The 24965-nt window shown below is 38.3% G+C and overlaps 2 protein-coding genes across 2 annotated transcripts; both read right to left on the minus strand.

Moving 5' to 3' along the window:
- Positions 1-954: 954 nt before the first annotated feature.
- Positions 955-2032, minus strand: HELRODRAFT_99849 (hypothetical protein; the record flags this gene model as incomplete). Its single annotated transcript, XM_009019849.1, has 3 exons — positions 1440-2032; positions 1245-1343; positions 955-1062 (listed from the first exon to the last, which is right to left on the minus strand). Coding segments are annotated over exons 1-3 (693 nt in total), but the record flags the coding sequence as incomplete, so codon positions are not given.
- A 1756-nt stretch (positions 2033-3788) lies between these two features.
- Positions 3789-24458, minus strand: HELRODRAFT_157038 (hypothetical protein; the record flags this gene model as incomplete). The annotated part of the gene is made up of 57 exons (XM_009019850.1): positions 3789-3870; positions 4041-4308; positions 4439-4619; positions 4755-4823; positions 4940-5197; positions 5294-5398; positions 5618-5735; positions 5871-5992; positions 6082-6083; positions 6150-6279; positions 7276-7386; positions 7592-7698; positions 7932-8032; positions 8188-8252; positions 8468-8690; positions 8891-9045; positions 9227-9421; positions 9615-9736; positions 9859-9964; positions 10196-10336; positions 10485-10640; positions 10771-10911; positions 11899-12059; positions 12123-12258; positions 12499-12588; positions 12725-12952; positions 13220-13399; positions 13521-13664; positions 13894-14085; positions 14159-14237; positions 14398-14511; positions 15085-15209; positions 15409-15497; positions 15771-15831; positions 15886-15890; positions 16141-16275; positions 16487-16685; positions 17964-17967; positions 18361-18456; positions 18570-18730; positions 18905-19033; positions 19309-19536; positions 19852-19981; positions 20156-20283; positions 20440-20616; positions 20754-20823; positions 20906-20909; positions 21012-21097; positions 21249-21304; positions 21452-21453; positions 21745-21767; positions 22933-22936; positions 23129-23263; positions 23418-23560; positions 23663-23805; positions 23953-24057; positions 24357-24458. 57 exons carry the CDS (start codon positions 24456-24458, stop codon positions 3789-3791), a joined length of 6822 nt encoding a protein of 2273 aa, XP_009018098.1.
- Between the last annotated feature and the right edge of the window lie 507 nt (positions 24459-24965).

Raw genomic sequence — 24965 nt, forward strand, 5'->3', positions numbered from 1 at the left:
CCCTTCAATATGCTAATCTGCAGGTCCTGCAAATATTAATCAAACAATTGACCAGTTGAGCAGCCAGCAAAACAACGCAATCAATCATCACCAAACTGACATGGCTTCAATTCAAAAACACTGATCACCTGGGTTAACTTCACAAAGTCCTCCAATCTCTTGGCAAACTTGATCAGCCTAAGGACAGTGATTGACGACTGGTTGACGATTTGATTGAGAGAAGGATTGAGCTGTGTGATGTGAACCAGGGGTTCCACATCTACCGTAAATGACAGGTCGTACACCTGGTCAGGGGTTGCATACATGCACGCACGTCACATCCTTCCATATTTCACTCTACCCTATTTTTTAATTTTTTTAATAATTTAATTTCAAACAACCTGGTTGAGCTCAATTAACATGTGACATTCCTCGGCGGACAACTTTCTAACCAGAAGCTGATCACGCGACTGCGACGACGTCATCAAGCTGCTACCGATGCTTTTGTTGCTGCTACTGGGTAAAATATCAGTTCGGGCAATGGTCAACAGATTTGTGTTCTCCGGGTGCGAAGAGTTGGAAAGTTTAATGAGGTTGTCTGTCACATTCGTAGTTGCTACAGTCTGAGACGTTGCAGGTGGTGTGGTGGCAGATGACGTTGACGTCAGCAAGGCTTGAGTAGTCATCAAGTTTAGATTATTATTGTTATTATTGTTACCATGATGATTTGCAATTGGAGAAGAGGACAATGACGATGAAGATGATGTTAAAGAGGACGTTGTTTCTAAAAATTTGCGCTTTCGATTTTGCTTCACCAGTTCCATTCTTTTCCTCTTCTCTTCGGTACCTTCGTAATGTGGCAATAATAATAATAATAATAATCTAAAAACAGTAGTATTTTTTTCACTAAGAAGGACTAAGAATGAAGAATAAGAAGAAAACAATGAAGATGTGAGCCAACCGACCGAGGATGAGTTCCTTCCTCATGCCCGCCTGCATGCACTGCTTCAACCTACAGTAGGAGCAGAACCTCCTCGTGTGCACGTTTATGTAGCAACATCCATCAAATATGCATTTCATCTCCTTTCACAAATTTTAAATAATATGCAAATCATATCCTCTAATGAATTTCAAACTAAATTATTATAATGAATGAATGAATAAACTAAACAATTTACATAAAAAGTAGCAACTGAAGATTGACAAACAACTTATGAAAAGATTGAGATGAAAAATTCAAAAAGCCCAAACAAAACATTACAAACCTTCTCTTTGTGAGCATTCCTCCTGAAGAATGCCTTACACGATTCACATGAGACCACATCAAAGTTGCAACCAAGTGCTCTATCTCCGCACACAACACATACCTTGAAAATAGAAAATTAAAGTAGCTAATAAATGCAAATGTCACATTAAGAGGAGGTATATAAAAGAAAAAACTAAGCAAATCAAGCCACATCCACCTTATCTTCCTTACTAATCAAAGTTGATGTGTTTGAGTTATTTATTGCTGAAGAACAGTTGGTGGTGTCCTCATTGTTGAGAGTAGATGACGCCTTCATCAGGATTTTGTTGTAAGAAATTTCGTCATTGTCTGTGCTACTGCTGTTGTCGAGAACGCTAATTGGAATTGCTTGTCGTTGCTTGCATTGAATGATCATTGAAGGCTTTACATCAATGTCGGCAGGGACAAATCGATTTGCCTGGAAATCATTTGTTGAGAGAGACTTTGTTGCAAAGAGTAGCAGATTGTTAACATCTGCTGACGATACAATCTCATGACCATCATCATGATTTTGCCGGTTAAAACTGCCAACCTCAAATTCAAATGTACCCACGTTGTTATCAATAGTTACAGCATTAATATTACTACTATTATTATTATTACCCATGTCCCTACTAGCACTATTACTTTTTTCAAGAGGAACAGAGTTACTCCTAGCCATTTGGATTTGTAATTATCAAAATATAATACGATAGATGACACATTTCATTTTATTTTACCATGGCATATATTATGGTACCATACTGTGATTTAAATGGAGGTAGGTAGATAAACAAACGGTAAATTATTCAATTTAGGCCAGGGAGAATATAGTTATTTAGTACATCTAACTAAATTTAAAACTCAATCTGAATGAAACTGTTAAATTAAAAAGTATTAGCTGTTAGCGTTAACACAATTTATTACATATTATCAATATTATTTATGTTACACAAGCAAATAAAAATATGTACCAGGTGTTATTATGTTGTTATTAATTATGGATTTAAAAAAAAAAAAATTTAAAAAGTAAAGCCCAAACATTTATAAAGAATCGTAAAATTGTTCACAACATCTATTTCTAATTATGTTCACATGATCAAGCAAAAAAATTCACTAATCTTACCTGCAACTGACGAAACGAACTCTAAAACAAATTATTATTAATTATTAACGGGGGGTTTAAAGTGGTTCAGAAGACTATGGTCTGAACTGGTCTGATCTGGTAAATGTCGGAACTTAATCAAAACCTCTGCTCACAAGAAGAAAAGATCTTCTGGGCAAAACATTTAAGGCGCAATTCACTTTTGAAAATATTATTTCCAGCGCATAATTTAATTTATTTTTTCGACGCTACTTAGGCAACTGTTTGATGGCCTTGTAATCGAGATCGTCTGATGTTGTTTAGCAGTGACCACTGACCAGCATCGAATGCCACGTATCTCTATTCTTCGATGTTTGCATTCATACCACCGAGCGTACGAAATGTGGCAAGCGTTTTTCCAACTTACGTGTATATAGATGTTCACACTGTTATCTATCATGCCAAAAACGAGGGAGCCCAGACAACTGAGCAGAAACTAAACTAACCGATGCGTCACTCGAGTTCGAAATAATACGGCTCGTCAAGCAGCAGGCCACCAACCGTGAGTGAGATCAAACAAACAAAATAATCTAACGAGAGTAAGTAATGAGAGTTCACACGGTAGGAACGCAAGCAGCTCATAAGCGAAGTGAATGGATCGGTGGCAAGTCGTTACAAAAAAAAAAATCGCTAAAATGAATGCAAACAATTTTAAACAAAGTGAAAAAAGAAACTGAATAAAATCATAATGTCAATGAGGGCGTACATGAATCAGAAGGGTTAATGAAAAATAATTCATGACTTTAATAACTACTGATAACCAAGATCATAGCGCATCAGTATATGTACATTAATTAATGCGTACGACTCACAACGCTGCTAAGTAAATTGATTTCAATGAAACATAAAAGAATGCGTACAGCGGCACAAACGAAAAAGAGAATACACTACAAATAAGATACACTACAATCGTCAGACTTGAAATGAGAACATTCCCAGCCCATCCACACATCCAAATACAAATGCGTGCAGGCAGTAGGCCACCAACAGCTACTATGATGAAAGCCGCACTGTCTCATTCAAGAAGCAACTACCGTTACGTGCCAACGACGACGATGATGGTGGTGATGATGATAATAATAACGGTAATGATAACATCGATGATGATGATGATAATTAAGAGCATGTTAACAAGTAAATAATGAGTCAGCAACAACCAAATTTTTCACAAAATGCAGTAGTAAGCGGTCTCGCACTCACATTAAATGTTCCTTATATACATTTGGGACGTTGCCTCAAAAAATAAGAAGAAAAAACGATATTAAAATAAAGAGAAAAACATTTAACAAACTAATGACATCAATGAATATTATAGTTAATTTACACGTGTCAGTATATATATACACACACACACAAAGAATAATGAATCCACCACCATCACATCACTGCAAGTTTCTGTAGTTATCTGGCATCAATGCTTTCCAAATCTTTAGCCTGAGCCTGTTTTGGTTGAATGCAAGATCTTGCAACTGACTCCAGCAACCTTTCGTAGAATTCAATGGCTAATGATTAACTTGAGATCAATTTGAAATTAACTGCTTGCCCAAACGACACGCAAAACTACCGACCAGTTAACTCATTGATGGAATTAATGCAAAAAGAGCTATACATCGGATGAGAATGTTAGGTAGAAAAAAGAAATTGTAAGCTTACTTCTCGATTTCTGGAGCACAGTGAACAAAGTCGTGGGTCCAGAACTTGTAGAGAGGACTCTTGATGAGTTCGATGAAGGTCACAAGGAGTCCCCAGGGGTGTGGTCTGTTGACGATCAACCTCTCGAGTAGCACTCTCGTAATCTGCTCCTGGATGGCCTCCGTGTTGGCCTCCGCGAATAAGTAGAGCAGCGTGCAACTGAAGTAGTGCGTGTGGCTATTTGGATAGCGCAACTGGTTCACCATTGCATTCAGGAACAAGTAGCGACCTGAAAATATTTTTAGTCTAAATTTGAAACACTCACAACATTTTTCAAATCAAGTGGGCATTTAATGAGATTAGATAGAACTCGATCTAATGATGGAAAAATAAATGGTTTGATTGGCAGATGAGGAGACCTTCAGTGTCGAGGTCGACGGCGAGATTCTGGAAGATGTCCATATGAGAGGAGTGGGCGATGGCGCTGGTGCTCGGCGTCTGGCACTTGCTCTGTATGTGGGCGATGGCCTGGCTGCCCACGTGTAGGACGACGCTGTTCAAGAGGGGGATGTTGTACTTCATGCCAGGCGTGTTCGACAGCTGCAACGTATAAACCTTATTATTATTATTCATCTTAACAAGACTCATAACACGTTCCAATATAGTTAGAATAATTATTTTTATTCATCATAATGACAGCAGCAGTAGCAGCAGCAGCAGCAGCAGCAAACAGACCTGCAATCTGCTCCTGAGATCCGACAGGAAAGTAACAGGCGACCTCGTCTTCAGGTAGGAGTCCAAGTCCTTAGTGGATATTTTAAAAATAAGTGAATGAATGAAGAGGTGAAAAATGATTGATCGATCAACCGACCAACCATTTAACCAAACTTATAAATGAAACAAAACAAAACTTTCCAGACCTTCCTGAGTTGCACTGGTTGTATGAGAGCAGCAAAATTGGTCATAACTCTCGGTGGGGTGTTGATGTCTGGAAGATGTTCGACCTTCAAGTTGGGAGTGAAAGGGTCAGGAAGACGCATGGAACGAGGAAATGCACTCAGTATCAAATTTCTGATCTGTATGCAGTTCGATGGGATGACGTCGCAGAATGTGTAGTGGTAGTCACACAGCAGTTCTGGGAAATCATGAAGCAGAACCAACAGGACCCTCATCGTACCCTGTCAGGAGTTTAAATGCACGCCGATCAAATTGTACAAACTCCGGAGACGCATTTATATGCACATCGAAATGAACGAAACAGTAAATAGAGGCACCTTATAGAGCAGTTGTGTTGGCTTCGGCATGTCTGCATTTCTGAGGAAGGGAGCGAGGAAATTGAAGAGGTCGACGATCAGCTGTGCGTACATGCCCCATGCTTGCTACACAGAAATGTGGCGATGATGATAATGATGATGACCGTGACGACCATGATGATGATGATGATAATAACTATGTAATAAACTAATGAAACAAACAAAGAGAAGATATATATACATATATATATATATATACATATATATATATATATTATAGTCGAAAAGGCAAGCGAAGATGATGTCTCAACACTCAACAGCCAGCCACAACATGCACTTACTGACCTTCTGATTTTCTGACACAGCCAGCATGCGGCCGATGAAGACACGGTGGGAGATGATTTCGAGCCAGGCAAACGCGAACCCTGGCGCCTTCGACGGTCTCAGGACATGAAGAATGTTGCTGATAGTGACGTTAGCCGACAAATTTTAATAAAAAAATTATAAATCATGATGCATGAGCAGCAACCAGCACAACGATCAATTATCATCTCTCCCTCCCACTCATCACAACACCATCACAGAAGGAAACAGCCACCTGAATGCCTGCAGGATCTGCAAGTTGATGGCGTCAAAGATAACTTCAGGAGCGTTTAATTCAATGAACAGCATTATGAATATGCGATGGTAAGGAAGCTGATGGAACTCTATGTGTCGAATCTCGTGGTCTTGCAGTAACACTCCTGCAACTAAGCCTAGGACCTGAGTAAGTTTATTCACAATTCTTTAAAAAAAAATTAGAATCTGACATCTGATAGTTGATAGGTGGGTGGGTGAGTAGTTGGTGACAGAGAAGCAATGGCAATAGAAAGTTGACATGCCTTATTGAGGAGATTAACTTTGGTGACAGTGTTCGTTGAATCTCCTGAATGCTTGAGTAGGAGCACGATCAGCCTCACGAAGGCATCCAACGTATGAAAACATTGAAATCTCACCCTCGTTGAACTCTGAACATGTTGTCGAACGCGTTTTGTATCATCAATCATTAACCAACTAACAAATAAATAAATAAAATCAATCATACAATAGATAGACAGGCAGATAGACAGAGAGGTTACAAAAATTTATGGTTGATCTACCGACTTGAGTCTAAATTTCCAAATTATATTTTGCTTACATTATATAATTCTATTATTTTGCCATACTTTACTATACTGTAATTCTATTTGGGGGTCATACTACTTATTCTAATCTGCATGTTTTAAATGTTTGTCAAAATTATTTCATGCGTATTTCATTTAATTTAAATAGATTTGAACATATAAATAATTATTATAATGTATCATAAAAGTTAATGATTTATATACTATTAATTCGTTGGTGGGTTTTCATAAATTGCAAATTAAATGGTCAAGTGAATCATTTAACCAGCACTTGATTGTTCTCAGTAACAAGCCTGATTTTTATTTATCAAAACCACGCATCAATTTTTTTAAATTCTGTTTTTCCTTTCTCTACTCGTCTATGGGATTCCTTACCCGCATACGTTAAAAATATCACTTTTCTCATCTAGTTTGGAAGAAGTATTCTTGAAATGACTAGAACTAATTACTTATAACTAATAAGTCTCTCATTCCAATTCAATAGCTTCATTTCGCTTCAATTTATTTATTAATATTACGATTTAAACGTATTATTCGATTTTATTATGATATATTCCTGTTAATCTCGGTCAGGGCGGTTCTACAGGTTCAGGCCTCGGATATCTTAGTGATTTGGTTTACTAGGTGGATTGATGGATAATTCGATCTAGTAAATTTAGATTTTATTTTATTATTTGTTCTGTTCAATCCGCGTTTTGTCACGTTGAATGCATCAAATTCCTCTTTTGTTCATGTTCTTGCAGTATCTTGATATGATGGGCCAACAAGTGAAAACTTCGGCTCTCACTGGTAATGTATTTTACTGAATAAAAGATTTTTTGAATTTGAATTGGGAGATACCTGATTAGGCTCATTGAGAGCTCTGTAGCAGAGGTCGACACACATTTCAGTGCAGAGTCTGAAGAATCTTGTGATGAGTTCATCAGTTTTCAAGATACCATGCAATGACATCTGTCAGTTGTCATCATCATCATCACTCTTCTTAATATCATCATCATCATCATCATCATCTGATCATTCAATTTTATGCATCAGGCAATCGTTATTATTATAAAATTAACCAACAACATATTCCCACACACACAGAAACAAACACAGGCACTAACATACAGACAACATACACAGACACACACACAGACAAACAGACAGAACGAACATGATTGACAAAGGAGCTGAATGCTTTTGAACTATCCCTGCCGGCAGCTGGCTGATGATACAATCCCACCCATTCTCTTAGCAAGTATTCAGTCTTCTCATGCAGACCTGCAGCGTTTTATATCATCAAGCCATTTAACTTTCAGTATACATGGGCATAAATGTTACATAGCATATTTGATAGCAGCCTACAGTCTGTTTGTCACTTGTATGTTATAATCGTAAAAAAAGCCATTGAATGAATTGAATTAGGGCACGATCTATTAGACGCGAGGCAGTAGAATTGTAAGAATAATTTCACAGATGCGTGCCTGGCGGGTCGTTGATTTCTGCCGCCTGACTGATGCCCGAGTACATCATGGCCGATGCTCCGAGGTTCATCCTCTCCATGACGCTGACGTCGCCTGTCTGCTGACGGATCGACTCCAACAGTGCCGGCAAGCTGGTGTGCGCGTGTGTGTTTGTCGTCATCACAATTGCAGGAGGTCGTGAATATTCAATCAGTGGCGAATTATTTAAATTAATACTAAAGCAGGGTGCAGTGTCATAATGATGATGATGATGATCAGATGATAGAGCCAGCGGGTGAAAACTCACGTATCAGGTCCTCTTGATTGCATGGCAGCTCTCTGCAGGGCCTCCAACGTACTACTCAGCTCTCCCTGCCAGTTTTTATGTCATCATCCAAACAATAAGAACAACAACAACAACAATAATAATAATAATAATAATTTAATGTTGTTAACTTCACATCCACCAGCTATATACTATACATACTTACGTACATACATTCATATAAACAGACAATCGATATATATACACAGATTGAATAAAAACAACAGAGCAGAAATAATGAATAAACAAAGTGAGAAAGAACCTCTTGTGCTCTGAAGATGCTCGCCGCATGTTTGTCGTGGCCTTCCAAGAAGAACTTCTGAACGAGTTGCATGGCGAACGGGATGACAGCAAAGTTGGAGTTGGATTCAACCTGCTGTCCCAAGAACTGATCATATTGTGGAAGGATAACGAGTTGGGCTTGCAGAAGTGATTGCACTGCCTCAATGCTGTACCTGATGTCCTCACGGCATTCCATCAGACATCTGTATTTATATGCACTTCTTTTGAAATATCACAGCATCGCCGGCATTCTTCAACGTTCAATTGAATTTTTCAACTTTTCATATGGCAAATTTATCAACTTTGTTCAGTTCATAAAGGAAACTCTTATTCATTTCCATGATGATAATAATAATAATAATAATAATTATATTAATGACTTGTTTAGACATATGTATCCTACTTTGTAACTTGCTTGTTGGTCCACTGTGGCCCATAGATTTGCGGGTTCTGCAGTGACTTGAGTACAAGGAGGTGGCAATCACGGAATCTGGCTGCAAGTTCTGCTGACTCGTGGTTCAACATCAACATCCCTTCCAATAAGTTCTCGACTGCTCTCTGTAAAAAAATGAAGTAACATAAAAATTGCATCTAATCCTTGATCAATAATATTCATTAACAAAACATATAAACCAGCCATTCAAATGTTCATTGGATGAATCAATGAATGAGTGTACCATACAAAAAAGGTCAATTAACCAACCAACCAACCAACCACCTAACAAATGACCCAACAAACCTGCAACAAAGCCATGGCAGAATTGATATCCCTGACAGACGACCTACAGAGGATGATATAGTCTGAAAGCTGTCTGAGGAACGTACTGAAAGGACTGCTGGTGCCGCTAAAAAACGGGATGTTCTGCTCGATGTCCTGAGCCAATTTATCGTACATCTGAATAACATCTTGTGCCGCTAGTGGCTGCTGCTGCTGCTGTAGTTGTTGATGGTGACGTTGATGATGGGTGGTTGTTTCAGTGGCTGGTTACTTCAGTGAATTAAAGCCGAGATACAGAGCAACAGAAAGGTAGAATGAAATGAAAATAACAATTAGAAGAAGAGAAACTAAAGGGAGAGAGAGAGAGAGAGAGAGAGAGAGAGAGAGAGAGAATGCAGTAGTTTAGTACCTGAACAGACTTGTACTGAGGCTGTACGACCTGGGATGGGTGTTCTGCATATACCGGTAAAAAGCCAGGAATGGACCTTGCAAATTCATCATAAACCGACGGCTGGCTGCTTCCTGCACCACCTTCATTCATTGATCAATCAATCAATCATTTATTCAATCAACCAAAGTATCATTCAATTAATCAGCTGGTCAACCACAGCAGGCAGACACCATCAAGCAATCTCAGTTTGAAGATAACCGACCGATCTTCAATCTTATTTCCTCTGGTATTCGTTCCTGTGCAACGAGGGCTGCCTGGTCGTAGTAGCATCTGCCTTCACTGCGGGCAACTCGGCGAGCTTCGTAATCCTTCAACATCATCATACAATCGTTCTCAAGTCAGCCAGTTTAGATCACTTGATCAACTTTTCATCACCATCGTCAATGTCGTCATCATTATCACAAGATCGCCTCAATGAAGCAACAAAATGATCATCGTGACGCACGAGTTGAATCATCATTGAGCAAACATTCATCAAAAAAATGACACGACTGTGACAGACACGACAGTCTGTCCGGCCGGCCGGCGAGGAAACTAACAGACGCAAGCCTCTTATCAATCTCCGGAATGGCACGGTCGATGGCGGTCTTCTGGAGGAACACAGTGGCCAACTCCGCATTGTCCTGAGCGATGATCTGCGAGGCATGGTCTATTAACTCCTTCTGCTGAGCGCTGGGCACCTGCAACGGAGGAGAGAGCATCAATATCGATTACAACATCTGTCTTCTTACCAACCAACCATCCATCCATGCATCCAGCACATTCATCAATCGTTCAGATAGGAGTTCGTGTCGGTGACAGCGAACAAAACAAAATAAAGTAAAGAACCCGAAGTGCGGCAGATAGCATGGTCTTCAAGTTGTTTGAGATGCTGATCAGGATTGGTTCGTGGCACGTTATGAGCGCCATTCCACCCGTCATGAACCTCACAAAACTGTGGGCAGCCGTCCGCAGTCGGTTCTCATCTGGGTCCAGTGCAAAGTCCTGTTCGTTCGTTCAGCCATCAATCAATCAACATGCAATCACCTCTCAAATGTGCACACTAACAAAACATGTGGCATGCATGAATCTAACATTTAGATCACTCATTCAACCAACTAAACAGTCAGCCAACCTTCTTGACAATTATTTCAGAAGTTTTGAGAGCAATGGTGATGGCACGTTCAATAGCTGGAGAGAGCAATTCCTGGACAGCCCTCTCAATTGCAGGCCTCACATATTGCTTCAGTTGTGGTTGCAGATGGAATAAACTGATCTGATGATTCGAGATAATTGCAGGGATATGCATATGCACAATGCATGAACAAAGTTGGCAAATCAATTGACTATTATAACAACAAACTGTTATCAACAACCAATCAGTCAGAACACCGAGATGAAGAAAGTAGAGCCCCAAGCAGAGATTTTTCCAAACTGCAACAGCCGGCACCCGCACTGCTCATTATCAGCACCGCACCGCGCCCACGAAAAGGCAACCTGAACCGGCCGTCTTAATCTCATTTTTAAAAATAGATGATGGCAATAGCAGAGAACAACTTATCTACAACATAATTATAAACAGAAGAATTTAATAATTTTCTAATTTAATAATTGAAATAGCATCGATCAGAACAATGAGCACAAAATGAATGACGACGAGGAACTAAAACGAGCTATTTATTTATTTAATATTTATGAAGATGTCGTTACTATAATTATATATATATAATTGATTCTGATTATTATCACATTTCTATTTGGTTTTTTTTTAAACTTTTTGTTCAACATTATTGTAGTAACCATACAAATGGACTTCCGGTTTCTTTGAAATAAAATTTCATGTTTTGTTATTTATTGGATTAAGACTGACATTTACATACACCTACATGTGTGTATGTATGAACGTGTATACATTGAACTAACTTTCTTTATTCAAACCTGCTGAAGTAATTAGTAGAAGTTGCCTGCCTGGTTTTATCAACGTAGATCCAGAGAGACTCAGCCACGGTCATTAAATACACACACACATACTCACACATGTACATATATGCAAAAAAATGGAAAAACAAAATTTTTTTATTCTGAAAATTATAAAATTTAATTTTGCGGGCGGTTTTTGAAAAACGCGCTTGAATTCGCATCCGCGGCAAACCGCACAGACAAAATCTGCAGACCGCAAAATCCGCGGAGGTTTGAAAATTTGTTTGAACGCGCAAGGCGGATATCCGCTTGGGACTCTAGAAGAAAGAAATGTGGAACCAACTGCCGGCTCATTTATGACAATGTGGTGGGACAATCCGGTTAAAGTGAGAGCGTTGATCTCGTTGTAGCCATACTGGGGCATCTGAGGGACATCCACCATGGAACCAGAGGAGGCTGTCGTTCCCCCTACTCCTCCGGCCACCACTCCCATCTGCTGTGACCCTGCAGCAGACATCAACGAGGGAATGTTGGCAACTGCGGGCATCGGCATGTTGATCTCCAAACTTTCTTCTGGCAGGGGTGGAGTGATGTCGGGAACTTTTGGGTGCTGCTGCTGATGGTGTTTGGAAGACGGAGATAGTTGGTGATCAATCGTTTCCATGCGTGAGGTATCCTTCAAATAGTTTCCTGATTCTAAATCCTGGTGAATATGTATACATACATATATATGTGTGTGTGTGTGTTTATTTTACTCGTACATACTGTTACGTACCTGTGTATACAATCAATACAACTGAATGAGTGAATACAGCAAAATGTATAACTAAATGATATTTTGATTGAGATCAGCAGAAGAGGAAAGAGGAAGGAGAGGAAGAATAAGAAGGAACGAACGTGAACGTCGATTTGGGGATTCTTGCAAAGCACCTTCGATTCAAACTTCAAGGTTGAGTTCCAGGTCAGTCTCGTGATGAAGTTTGATAAGACAATTCATTATTCCCATAGTCCAAGGGTTGGGCGGCTTAAAAACCTTCATTAAGTGATTAGATTTCAATCAATATACATTTTTATCCATTTCATATTTTCTTAATTAACTGAAAACTTAATGCGGGGAAATTAAATAAGGTAGAAGAAAATAAATGAAAAAAGTTTTTTCATTAACTTACTCGGCTCTTGACAGCTGATTCAAGAACTTTTGCAACAAACGGTATTACGTAAAGGAGCTCGTCGGCACCTTTCACGTAAGCCTCATAAATCAATGATTTCAAGTCAATGTCGATATGTAGTATAGGTTTGTTCTTCGCCAACATCAACATTCCCAGCCAGTGACCGAGATTTTTTAGGAGGGTGCGATCAGAGAAGTTGGCCACACCTTTGTCGCTACGCAGCAATACCTATGTGTGTGTTTGTTTGTTTGCTTGTATATGTATATTATTAATGTTATTATTATTGAGTATTTGTAAGCGTTTTTTTTTCAAGTTTCTCAAGAGGGCAGCAAGTCTATACATTGGATTAGAAGGAGACCTTGTTGCATACAGTATTGTATAAATTCCACTGAATTGTTGGCACTGACTAATTTAATGTTTGTACTAGAAATTTATGGATATTGTCCAATTCATTAAAATTATTATCCAAATTTAAGTAGAATGATCATAGCAGACTTTAATGTTTCGATAGGTTTCAGCAACGACCATCTTGAGGAAGGAAGTTCTCTTGAGTTGCTCAATGAAGTTGGCATAAAGTAAATGGAAGTTTGGTTCAACACTGGCTCGCTTCATGACGAGGTACTGGGCCACCCAAGGCATGTACTCTTCACTCACTTGTTCATTCATCTCAAGTGCCTACGTGTTTGTTTGCTTGCTTATTCATTTTTTACTATTTCACGAATCAATATGAAAATGAATATACACAGAGTGAAATGAAATGAGGGAGAGTTGAAGTTTAAGAGCAACCATCACAAACCTTCTGTTCCATGTTAGCCTGTGAAAGGTTGTTGAATATGAAGAAGACCTTATCCTGCAATGATTCCACAGGCACCAATATGTTATCTAGGCCCTCCTTGTTCGCCAGCAGCGTGTCAATGTTCGTCGCATTGGCTATTGAGTTCTGAAAGGGTGTCATTCATAGTTGCATGTGCAATCGTGATGATGATGATGGTGATGTTCAAGCGAGATGACGACGGTGGTAATATTTTGTAACAAAGAGCTTCACACACAACTCTGCAGTCACGGAAACATGGATGATTTGAAATAATTCATAACGAATACAGAGAGACAGGTATGAAATCAACCTCGCGTACGAACAAAAAACAATTTAAAACAAACAACCAACCAACCCTAACAGCCCCCGGTGGTCTGGAAATTGCTCCGTGACTACTTGAACTCTGTGTTGTCGTCATCGTGCTTGACACTGCTGCAATGGAGATGGCTGACGTGGTGGTGGTGCTGCTGATGACGGCACTCGTGACCGTCGTGGAGGGAGCGATGGAGTACGGCGGGTCCATCGACTGAGCTCCATATGTTATATACTGCGGGCATCCAATAACAACATTATTTCTCTCATCGCTCTTTAATGTTATTACTAATAAACAATGAATGAACCTCTTTAAGTTTAGATGGGAAGTCATTGAAATGTGGCACTGATGCGAGAAACTGACAATATTGTGAGTAATCTTTCAACCTGTTTGCACGTTCAGTGTTGCCGCTCGTCGTGACTTCCACATGCAATCAACATCTTCAGACTCACACAATTAGACAGACAAAGACACACACACACGCACGCACACACAAATGCAAACACAATTAGACAGACAAAGACACACACACACACACACACGCACTTGGTTTTGAATCTATCAAGAGCTGTGAGACCAAAGAGATACATTTTGCCTCCTTGCTGTTTCTTGACAGCTTCCAGAACATAACGCAGTGCAACTCCAAGAGCCATGTAGCTGCTTTCATCAAGTTGACATTCAATTTAATACATGCCAGCCATGCACACTTCCATATACATACATACATACATACATACACACACATATATATTTACATATATATATATATATATATATATATATATATATATAAACCCGCACTGGAGACTTATAATAAAATGAAGATCAAATTGCACGAGTTTGTTTAAATTGAAATTACTAAAACAACTCACAGTAGAAATTGAACAAACAAAACATTTAATGAAAAAATTGAAAACTTATAACTGGCACCTCCAGCATTTGTTATTATTCTTCATCTATAAAAGTGAGCTGGCATCTTTACGAAATAAAATACTTCTGTTATCCATTCAAAACATTTTTACATTGATATTGGCTTATTTAAATTTTTATGCTTCAAAAAGTTTAAATTAGTTGACATTTGTAACGTGTGTGTGCAGCATCTATCAATCATTGCTATGCCAGACTCATAACGTGGATTCCAATGTTAACTAGGTCCTTACGCACCGGTCGTCCAGCACAGCGCATCACTTTAAAAAATTCAAATCGTTGCGACAGACAGCCGAACGAACGCACCTCACTAATCCCTGATCGATGATTCCACCGAACAGGATGGCAGTTGTCGTCAGCTCCTTCTCAGGGTACTGCACGAAGAATCGGTACTCTTCAAAAAGATTGCGCATCATGCAAGAATATATGTCCTGATGAATGAATGAATGAATGATCGAATGAATGAATGGTTGTTGGATCGTTCGTTAATATAAATCTGACGCTAATCATTTCCTCCTAATCAAGGGATTAAATATTTGATGCAAATTTGAATTCATGAACAGGTGAACAAATGAGTGTGTGGACAGACAGACAGACAGACAGATAGAAAGGTACATAATAGAAACAAACATTCTCTCTGGGGTTAGTTGAATTTTTAAAGTTTTTCAACAATTCCAACGCTTCCTCAACTGACAATGGGTTGCTCACAGAACTCGATCCTAATAAATAAATTTTTTTTGTTTTTATTATTTTTAAAAAAATCAGGATCAGAAACTGTTTAAACATGAAAAGTACTGAAAATAAAATAAAGTAATGGTGTAAGGCAGCAAATAAATAAAGTAGCTTATTGATGGACATAGTGAGTCAGTGAGGAGATCGATAAGTGGAAAAAAACTAGATTGAGTAGATGATAACAAATGATGAATCATGTGCTAAAAAAATTAGTTCTAAAAAAAAAGAAAGATGAAAAAGAAGACGTGTTGAGACGGCACCTGAATTATTATAAATGCGCTGAAAATAGAGATTCGCTTCATCTTCTATGTCTTTCGGGAACTGTTGGGCAGGTATGCTTGTGGGGTCCATGTTTTGCTGCTGCTGCTGACCAACTCCAGCTGAGGTCGCTGCTGTATTGTTTAATGCAATTTGGTTGCAGTTCTCCTTCATAATAAAAGGAATGTGATTATTTTTTTACATAAACTCAAAAAGCAGCGCGATTATGTGTTCACATTCTCAATTTCAATTATCATCGTCGCATCATTTCCTAACTAAGCCTGTTGTCGATCCTTTGACTGAGGGCAACTTGAGAGCTGAGGACATTCAAAGCTGGTGCTCCTCTGTTGGAATGCATGGCGCCAAATGCACCTGCCATCCCACTGACGGATGACACGCCCAACATGGAAGGATTGATTGCTCCCTGAGTGGCTAGGGCTTGAGTGTTGAGTGCTTGAGCTCCTAAGCCGCTGTACCCATTTGTAATGGAACTATGCAGGTTCAAACCTAAGCGCAAATTAATATGGGGGATTGAATTTAAAATGTATTAAATGTATCTGGAGAGCGAGAAGTATATCTACAATTCAAATTATTAATGCATAAAACAAGACAAGAAGTTAGATTAGAAAATCAACAGTGCAGAAAACTCAGTGATAATTATTAAATATATACATATATTTATATATTAACACACATACCTAGATAGAGCAAAAACTACCTTGCAACTGTGAACTGATACCCTGATTTGCAGCATTGTACATCTGTGAGAGGGAGGCCACCGGTCCCATGGACGCGGGCATCATGGCGAATGCCTTAGCGGGAGAGCCGGCAGGAGGGAGGGCCCGATTGAAGTGGGCATGTGGGTTCATAGGATGGTAGCCAGAGTTTAAGTTCAACAAATTTGAGACGTGGTCAGCCTAATGAATGACGTTTGTTGAAAGATGTGATGAAGTTGATTAGTTAATTGATCGGAGAGTATGATCGGCATAATAAATGATAGGACCATCCTCCATCGCAATCATAACAAGGCCACCCAGCACCACGAAGTATTCAATCAATGTTATCAACTCTCTTTAATTAATGTGCAATATGAAATTTTTGAAATAATTTTTGAAACTTAATTAGGAACTATTCACGTATTTAAGACTAAAAATATTGCGCGCCAATCTTACCTATAAACGACAGCCTAGATGTAACAGAACTATGATAATGATAACAGTTAAGATGAAACTTTCTAGATATCTGATATGAAATATGAAGGTGGTTAGTGTGCGGGCGTGCATCTTAATAAGATCAGTAATAATGCCAATAACGATAAATAAAATATTATTACACCAAGCAATTACAAACAAACACACAAACACACACACACACACAGTATATATAAATAAATATTGGATTAAAACTGTCAGAAATGCAATTACTGATAAAAATCAGAGCATGTTCCGCGTTAGTTAACATCCTGCTTAACTTTTCGATTTTTCAAACGTAATTCATTCTCAAGTTTCTTGAGATCAAAACCAAAATTTGTATTTTATGCAAGATAGAACAAAAAACTTTTTTCGATATTCCTATACCATCTTCGGTATTCGAATTGATACGTTGTGTATGCAGTCAGATGTAAACACAGCGTCTCTACTTTATTGATCCCTTGTTTGTTCGAAGTGAATGAATTCTTAACGCTCATTCAATTAGTTTTACAATCTTCAACTTCGCCCAATATAACACTTTTACGAGTTTTCATTATGGATGATTCCCCAGTTTCTAAATTAATTTATTAGCAGGAAGAATTCCAGTTGCCCGTCGTTGAATATTTATTGTAGGATATTTATCATAGGATCGGATGTTAATTATTATTTACGTAAATAAAAAAAATAAATAAACATATGTACACGTGTATGTATATAGATGCATATATAGCATGTGTGTGTGTGTGTGTGTGTGTGTGTGTGTGTGTGTGTGTGTGTGTGTGTGTGTGCATGAACATAAGTTGTGCGACCAGGCAAAGTGCATTGGTGAGGCATAAGGAATAGTTTGTGCATGTATGCCTGCATATTCTTCATTGGACGACACATTACATTCAAAGAATGCCACATGTCATCTAACTAAGTATGATCCACTTAAATAGCGGCGACCTAATTAATTAAGTAGGACCTGGTGATCGAGACAGGCCAACAACTTATAATCTCACCCACCCAGCTGGGAGGAGGAGTTTCAAAGTTTGGGAATTGAATGTCTTGGTTCTGCTGCATTTGCATTTGATGTTGCACTGGTGCATGTTGTTGTTGTTTTTGAGGTATAAAATGCTGCTGTTGATGTTGCTGCGGCTGTTGGTCTACATGTTGAGGGACACTTGAAAAATGAGGCTGCTGTTGCAATTTTAGCTGATTGTGCCTTTTGTGCTGCTGATGAATACAAAATAATTTTTCATTCATCAACGTTTCACTTATTTAATTAATAATAAACATTGCAAGAATATTTGTAAGCACAGAAACAACAAAGAAAGTACAAACAGCGTTGGTGATCATTCCAGGACCCTGCTGCTGCTGCTGTTGTTGCTGCTGCTGTATTGGTCCACCTCTGTTCACCAACGTTGGTTGCTGCTGCTGATGTAGAACTTGTTTGGACTTGATATTCTGCAAGAGCTTCATGATGGACTCTTGAACCTCACTTGAAAACTGGCGATTGCTGATGAAATAGAATGAATGAAGCATGGAAGACGTGATGTATTATAATTATTATGCACGGGCCCTATTCACGTGCGTAGATGCATCAATCAACATCATATGATAAGCAGCAACCTGATGACGTGCTGGAGGCAGGAGAGGATGCTGGTAACAACTTCGATTGGCAGCTGTTGATTCTTGCCAAGAGTTGCAGCTACCACGTTTTCATCTTTGTTCACCAGCAGATGTGCTCCTCTGTAACTCACAAAGTTCACCAACTCCTCCACGAAAGGTTCCTAAGTGGGCAAACACTCAGTCTTAATATCTACTGAGCACAAGTTGTACGGAACAATGAAAATATATAAAAGGTACAAAAAGACAAAGAGATAGATATGCAGATAGATAGAATGAAAGCAAGAAAAATAGAAAGATAGATATAGAGAGAGAGGGAGAGAGAGAGAGAAACAGACCCTAACCCCATGCTCTTTAATGCGGTCGTTGATCCACTTATCCAACTTCAAGTACTCCCTGCGTGACGCCAAGCAAGCCAGGTCAATGACAAACGGGAAGGGCGAGCCATTCAGTAAGTGCAATATGATCTGCAAGCATTTCAGCAACTTATACAATGGAGGTGGCTTCAAATTGAAAATAATACTGATTGACGATAATAATGCTGGTAAAGATGATTGAAGTTATTAGGATGGTTTCACATATGAACAGAAAAGTAGCATACAACAAACAAATAACTGACTCCAACCTCAACCTTAACCCAACAAACAAACCAACCAACCAACCAACCAACCAACCAACCAACCGACCGACCGACCAACCAACCAACCAACCAACCAACCAACCGACCATCCAACCAACCGACCTTGAGGTCATGGGAGACATCGAGAATACGAGCCAACCTGGCGTGATCATGCTGATCCCTCATGTACCAGTCGGCCATGCACCTCAGGACCATGGTCCTAATAGTTGGAGACTGGCCGCCCTGCACATCCCATGTGAACTGCATGATTGGCGCTGAGTTCGGGTGGTTGCTGAGGAAGATTGGAATCAAGTTGCAAATCATTTCTTGCTTCAAATTGTTCCAGCAACTCTGTTGTTTAAAAAACGACGGTTTGTCTGTATATAGATATAAATACATATCAATCAATCAATCAATCAATCAATCAATCAATCAATCAATCAATCAATCAATCAATCAATCAATCAATCAATCAATCAATCAATCAATCAATCAATCAATCAATCAATCAATCAATCAATCAATCAATCAATCAATCAATCAATCAATCAATCAATCAATCAATCAATCAATCAATCAATCAATCAATCAATCAATCAATCAATCAATCAATCAATCAATCAATCAATCAATCAATCAATCAATCAGCCAATCAATCATACTAACCGATTGCAAAATGCCAAGCAGTAGTTGATCAGGACAGTGGGACATTGGATTTTTCAGGAGATCGTGAACTTGCTGGTGGAAGCCAACCTCAGACAGTTGCAGCAGCAAGTTTATGAGGTCCATAGACTTCCTACGTAACAGTGTGAACGAGCAAAAGGTGATTCCGTAGTGATGCAGAAATGACGATGTTGATGACAGAGACGATGCGAAATGAGAATTTAGCAATAGCAAGCATTCATTCGCAACAATTCTTCAACAATTTATCGATGGGATGAACGTCATTCGACCCATCAGAAGCACCAACCAAGTTACGATATCCCTGTTCTTATCATCCAGAGTCAACTTGAGGCACGTCGTATCAACTTGTGTGAATGCATAATTGGCCAGGCAGAAAACATCCGGGTGCTTCAGGGAGCACGTTATCCAAGATAGCTGTCATTCAGTTCATAATAAACTGGCAATTCATTTCCATCCATCTTCATCATCATTACATAAACAAACCTAATTCTAAGACTTAACAATAATGATACAGACATGCAACAAAACGAATACATACACAGGCACACAGACACACACACACACAGACACCTGTCCTTCTTTATTCTTCCAGTTTCCATAGAGAAATTCGATAGGAAAGACATTACTATCTGTGACAGCAGCAAGATGTAATGCCTTTATGAGGTTTTCGAATCCATGCTTATTACTTATGTAGAAGCCCGTGTGATCCAACTCCTTTGTAACCTCCTTCCAAGACAGACTTGGTGCCTTAATGGGGGACATTTAAAATTCTCATCATTATGAAGGAAGTGATGAGACTAAATTTCGAAACTAAATACAGTGAAGTGGAAGATGATGTTGGTGTAAAAATAATGGTGGAAATTCAATTGGAGGAAATAAACAACCGACCAATTCTCTGGTGCAGTGCACAAAGATTTCAACGTTCCATGACGTTGGCGTGTCGTGGTTGTTGTCCTTCGCCACATCATTGTAGTTCAGGCCAACAAAGGCATTCTGTTTGTTACCAATCGGTCAGTCAACTAAACAAACGAATCACTCAACTAAATGAATGAACCAACAAAAGCAATGAATCAGTTAGCAGGACATTAAACAAAAGTGACAGAGACCTGTCCTGTTAGTGGATCCGTGAAGCCGGCAGGCACCCTGGCCATGAAGCCAAGAACTCTGGCCACTGACATCGGTGTCAAGTTCTTCACGCCAAATGTTGTTAAGATGCTCTTGCATTGTTCTTTACTGTTTGCATTTGTTTAGAGTTTTGCACAACAGAGCCATAATCATCCTCATTTGCCATTCATCCACTATTCCCTCTAAGTATTCACTTATCCGTCCATGCATATGTCCATTCATCCATTCATTCATTCATTCATGCATCAGCTGACCTTCGTGTGAATGAATATCCAACCTCATGAAGAGTATCAACCAGGCTGGCGGCCATCTTGAAATTATTCAAAACATTCATTACTCACTTATGCCTACCTACTATCTCCTCCATCTCCATGAATATCCTCACCACATGAACAGACATACAAATATGAATCTCCACAAATAATTACTAATTTTTAACTAATAATTCTTAATTTACTACTATACATATACATACATACATATATAAATACATTAAACATTTTTTATTTCACACAATCAAATAAAAACAAAAACCGAATCAATGGAATTAAATGATCTTTGTATATATGAAGCATATGAAAATAATTTAAAAATAAAATTTAAAAAAAAATAATTTAAAAATAAAATTTAAAAAAAGTAAATAAGAACAGAAAAAAATGATAAAACCATAGGAGGTGTGATTTCAAATGTCGTCAGTAATTTGATGTTTATGTCTGACGAGAACTGTGTTAGGAAAGGAGCTAATATAACAGGAACACTGTCTTGTGGGTAGCCTGCGTGGAATATTTGAAATATTCAACAGATTGGATGATCAAATTATTACACCATTGCTCCGAACAATATAACATCATAGCATGCATACATGCATACATATATACAATTTTAATTGAATTTTAACTAATACAATTGAAAATTTTAAACTTATCACCCAAAGGCTAAATATCATCAATAAACATGATGCAATGGTCCTTCTATTACAAGCTGCTTTTTTGCCTCGTCTTGTTTATTTTTTGAGAACATCCCCTCTGTTGGATGTTTCGATCCTAAATAGTTTTGACGATCACCTCCGTGACGCATCCCAGTCCATCTTCAACATAAAGCTCGGTCAAAAAAATTGGTTGCAGGGGACGCTGCCTATATGTGTTGGTGGCCTGGGTTTGGGTTCCGCGGCTGAGCTGGCACCTTCTGCCTTTTTGGCTTCTGCTGCTGCCACGGTGGCCCTCCAGGATCTGATGTTGCCGAGGAATGGGATTTATGTCGATAACTTCAGAATGCAAGTATACGATATGTGGCACGCCACCAACGGAGATGTGGTTGCGCTCGAAAACCCCTTGCAAAAACACTGGATTGCCCCCTGTCTTAATAGATCAGTTGATCGATGGCTGCAACTGAATGGCTCTACTTTTGACAAGTCTAGAATTATGGCTGTCAAAAGTGAGTTGGGCTCCGCCTGGTTGAGAGCGCTACCCAACACTTCCTGCGGCAATAGATTGGATGACTCCTGTGTTCGCTGGTATCCCGGTTATAAGAGAACACATGGGTTTGATAGAGGAAGGAGCCTTTAGGCCTGATAGTTACACTATCACCCCATGGGCTCAGGGACGGTCCCTGGCTTGGGACGTTACCTTACCCCACACTATGGCTGACCGATATATCGGCTACACTTCAGTTGAGGCGGGCACTGCTGCCCTTAAAGCATCCGATTTCAAAAATGAAAAATACGTTTCATTAAACAATTTTAGCAAAATATTTCAACCCATTTGCATTGAAACGTTCGGACCAACAGATAAGCACACATCATTATTTATTAACGAATTAACAAGAAAAATAGTTAATATAACGGGTGATCCTAACGAAGGCAATTATTTAAAACAAACTCTTTCACTTTTATTACAAAAATTTAATTCCTTTTGCATTCTGGATGGAGCTGCTAGATACCTGACTGTGCGAGACCAGGGACATAGATAAAAGTTGAACTCGGAAACGATTGCATGCCTAACCATGGCTTGTTCATCAAAACGGGTTCATACATACATACATACATACATACATACATACATACATACATACATACATACATACATACATACATACATACATACATACATACATGCATACAAACATACATAACAACCTTGTTTGAGAGTCTTGAAAAAAAGTTCCTTTTGTTCAAAAGACAGTCCGATGGCTTCTCTGAACGAGTCAACTTGTAACTTGGATACAAAAAGGTGCAACAACTCGATAGGGGCGTCCCCGAGACCACCTTCTACTGGACCAGATAGATTTCGAGACTCTGTTGTATCAATACATCATTTACACTGCACTAAGTAATGAATCTATAGTATGTACAGTCAGTAACAAGCAACATTTTAGAGGCCAAAATTCAATAATTGTTTGAAAAATTATTTCTCTTGACTATTCACCAGATTCAATGAGGTTGTTGATCAGTTGAAGAAATTTCTGCTTGAGGAACTGGCAAGCAAATTTCTTGGTAGTTTCGCTGGTTGAATGGTACAAAGCAATTCCAAGAGCAACGTCCTGAACCAAACTTAATTTGAGAGTCTTGCTGATCTGGTGCAACAGATGACTAGTCACTTTGAAATTCTGCATATAAATTAAAGTAAAGGGAATACAATCTCCTCAAAATTAATAAAGAACACATAAATACGATAGTGTAAATAAATGAAAAATTATAAATTTTGAAGCAATACGAACATTTTGTTGTAGTGGTTTGTCAACAGCAAAACAAAGGTTTGAAATAAAATTCGGTTTGCAGATAAATGTGGAAAACTCTTGTGATAAAAATTGGATCTGGTGTAAAAATTTACATAAATAATTTAATAAAAATGGAAAACAATGTAAATATGAACATCTAACCTAACTAAATCAATCTGTCATTTAATTATGAAAATAATAACATCATGAAATAAACAAATATACATAAAAAAGCTTTTGAACCTGGAAAGTGTCTTTTCCAGTTCGATTTTCACCTGAAAAGTCAATAGATGAAAAAAGACAACGAATTAAATGTCGTTCAGCTTCTGGTCCAAATTCAGTGACAAGCTAAATAATTTTTTATGAAATAAAACTTAAATTGAAAGAAAAATCATCCAAAAATAATTTATTTATAATTATATGAAATCAATTCATTTAAAATTTAAATGTCTGTCATCTATTATTTGCCCAATTTATAAACCTTTACTGATTAATTTAACAATTTTAAATTAGAAATATTATAAATTAAACTATAATAATAAATAAAATAAATATTATAAAACATGAGGTCTTCAATTCAAAAACTCAATGAAACCTATTAAAACAAAAAGACAATGTCAACAAGCAATTCAAACACCTCTACTAACATTATTAATTTCGTTTATGTTGGTTTTATAATTTCGCTTAGACAAATTAGTGAGAGCGTATTTTATCTGTGATAGAGCAAAAGAGAACGAATCCAAATTCATAATGTACACTTTAAGAAATAACGAAAGCCCCAATATTATTTGGAACTTTCTGGAAACGCTCGTTTAAGTAAGTTTGTTGGTAGCAGTAGCAAAAATAATGGCAGCAGTCAAATAAGAAGGGCGACGACACTACTAAGAATTTCATAATTAGGCCGAAAGTGTAAAAACGAGTCAATGTGATAAGAAAAACCTCGCCATACTGCGAAGTTAATTAATAATACAAATATATTTTTGCGTGTATTTAACAGTCTAAATTAAAAAAACAAGAACAACTAAAAACTCAATCCAAAACTGCAGCTTTCAACCGGATGTAGAAGTTTGCATTGATTACATCAAAGAACAGAAAATTCACCAAGGAAAAATTTTCCGACTTTCGATCATTTCATCATTGCCTAGCAATCTGCAGGCGTTCTATCATCACACAGTTCAGTTGCTCGTTTTCTGGTCATTCAGTTCAGTTGAAACATCTTATCGATTGACAAACTAGCTTAATTCATCATATAACAT

This window comes from Helobdella robusta (assembly GCF_000326865.2).
Source record: "Helobdella robusta unplaced genomic scaffold HELROscaffold_26, whole genome shotgun sequence".
NCBI lineage: Eukaryota > Metazoa > Annelida > Clitellata > Rhynchobdellida > Glossiphoniidae > Helobdella > Helobdella robusta.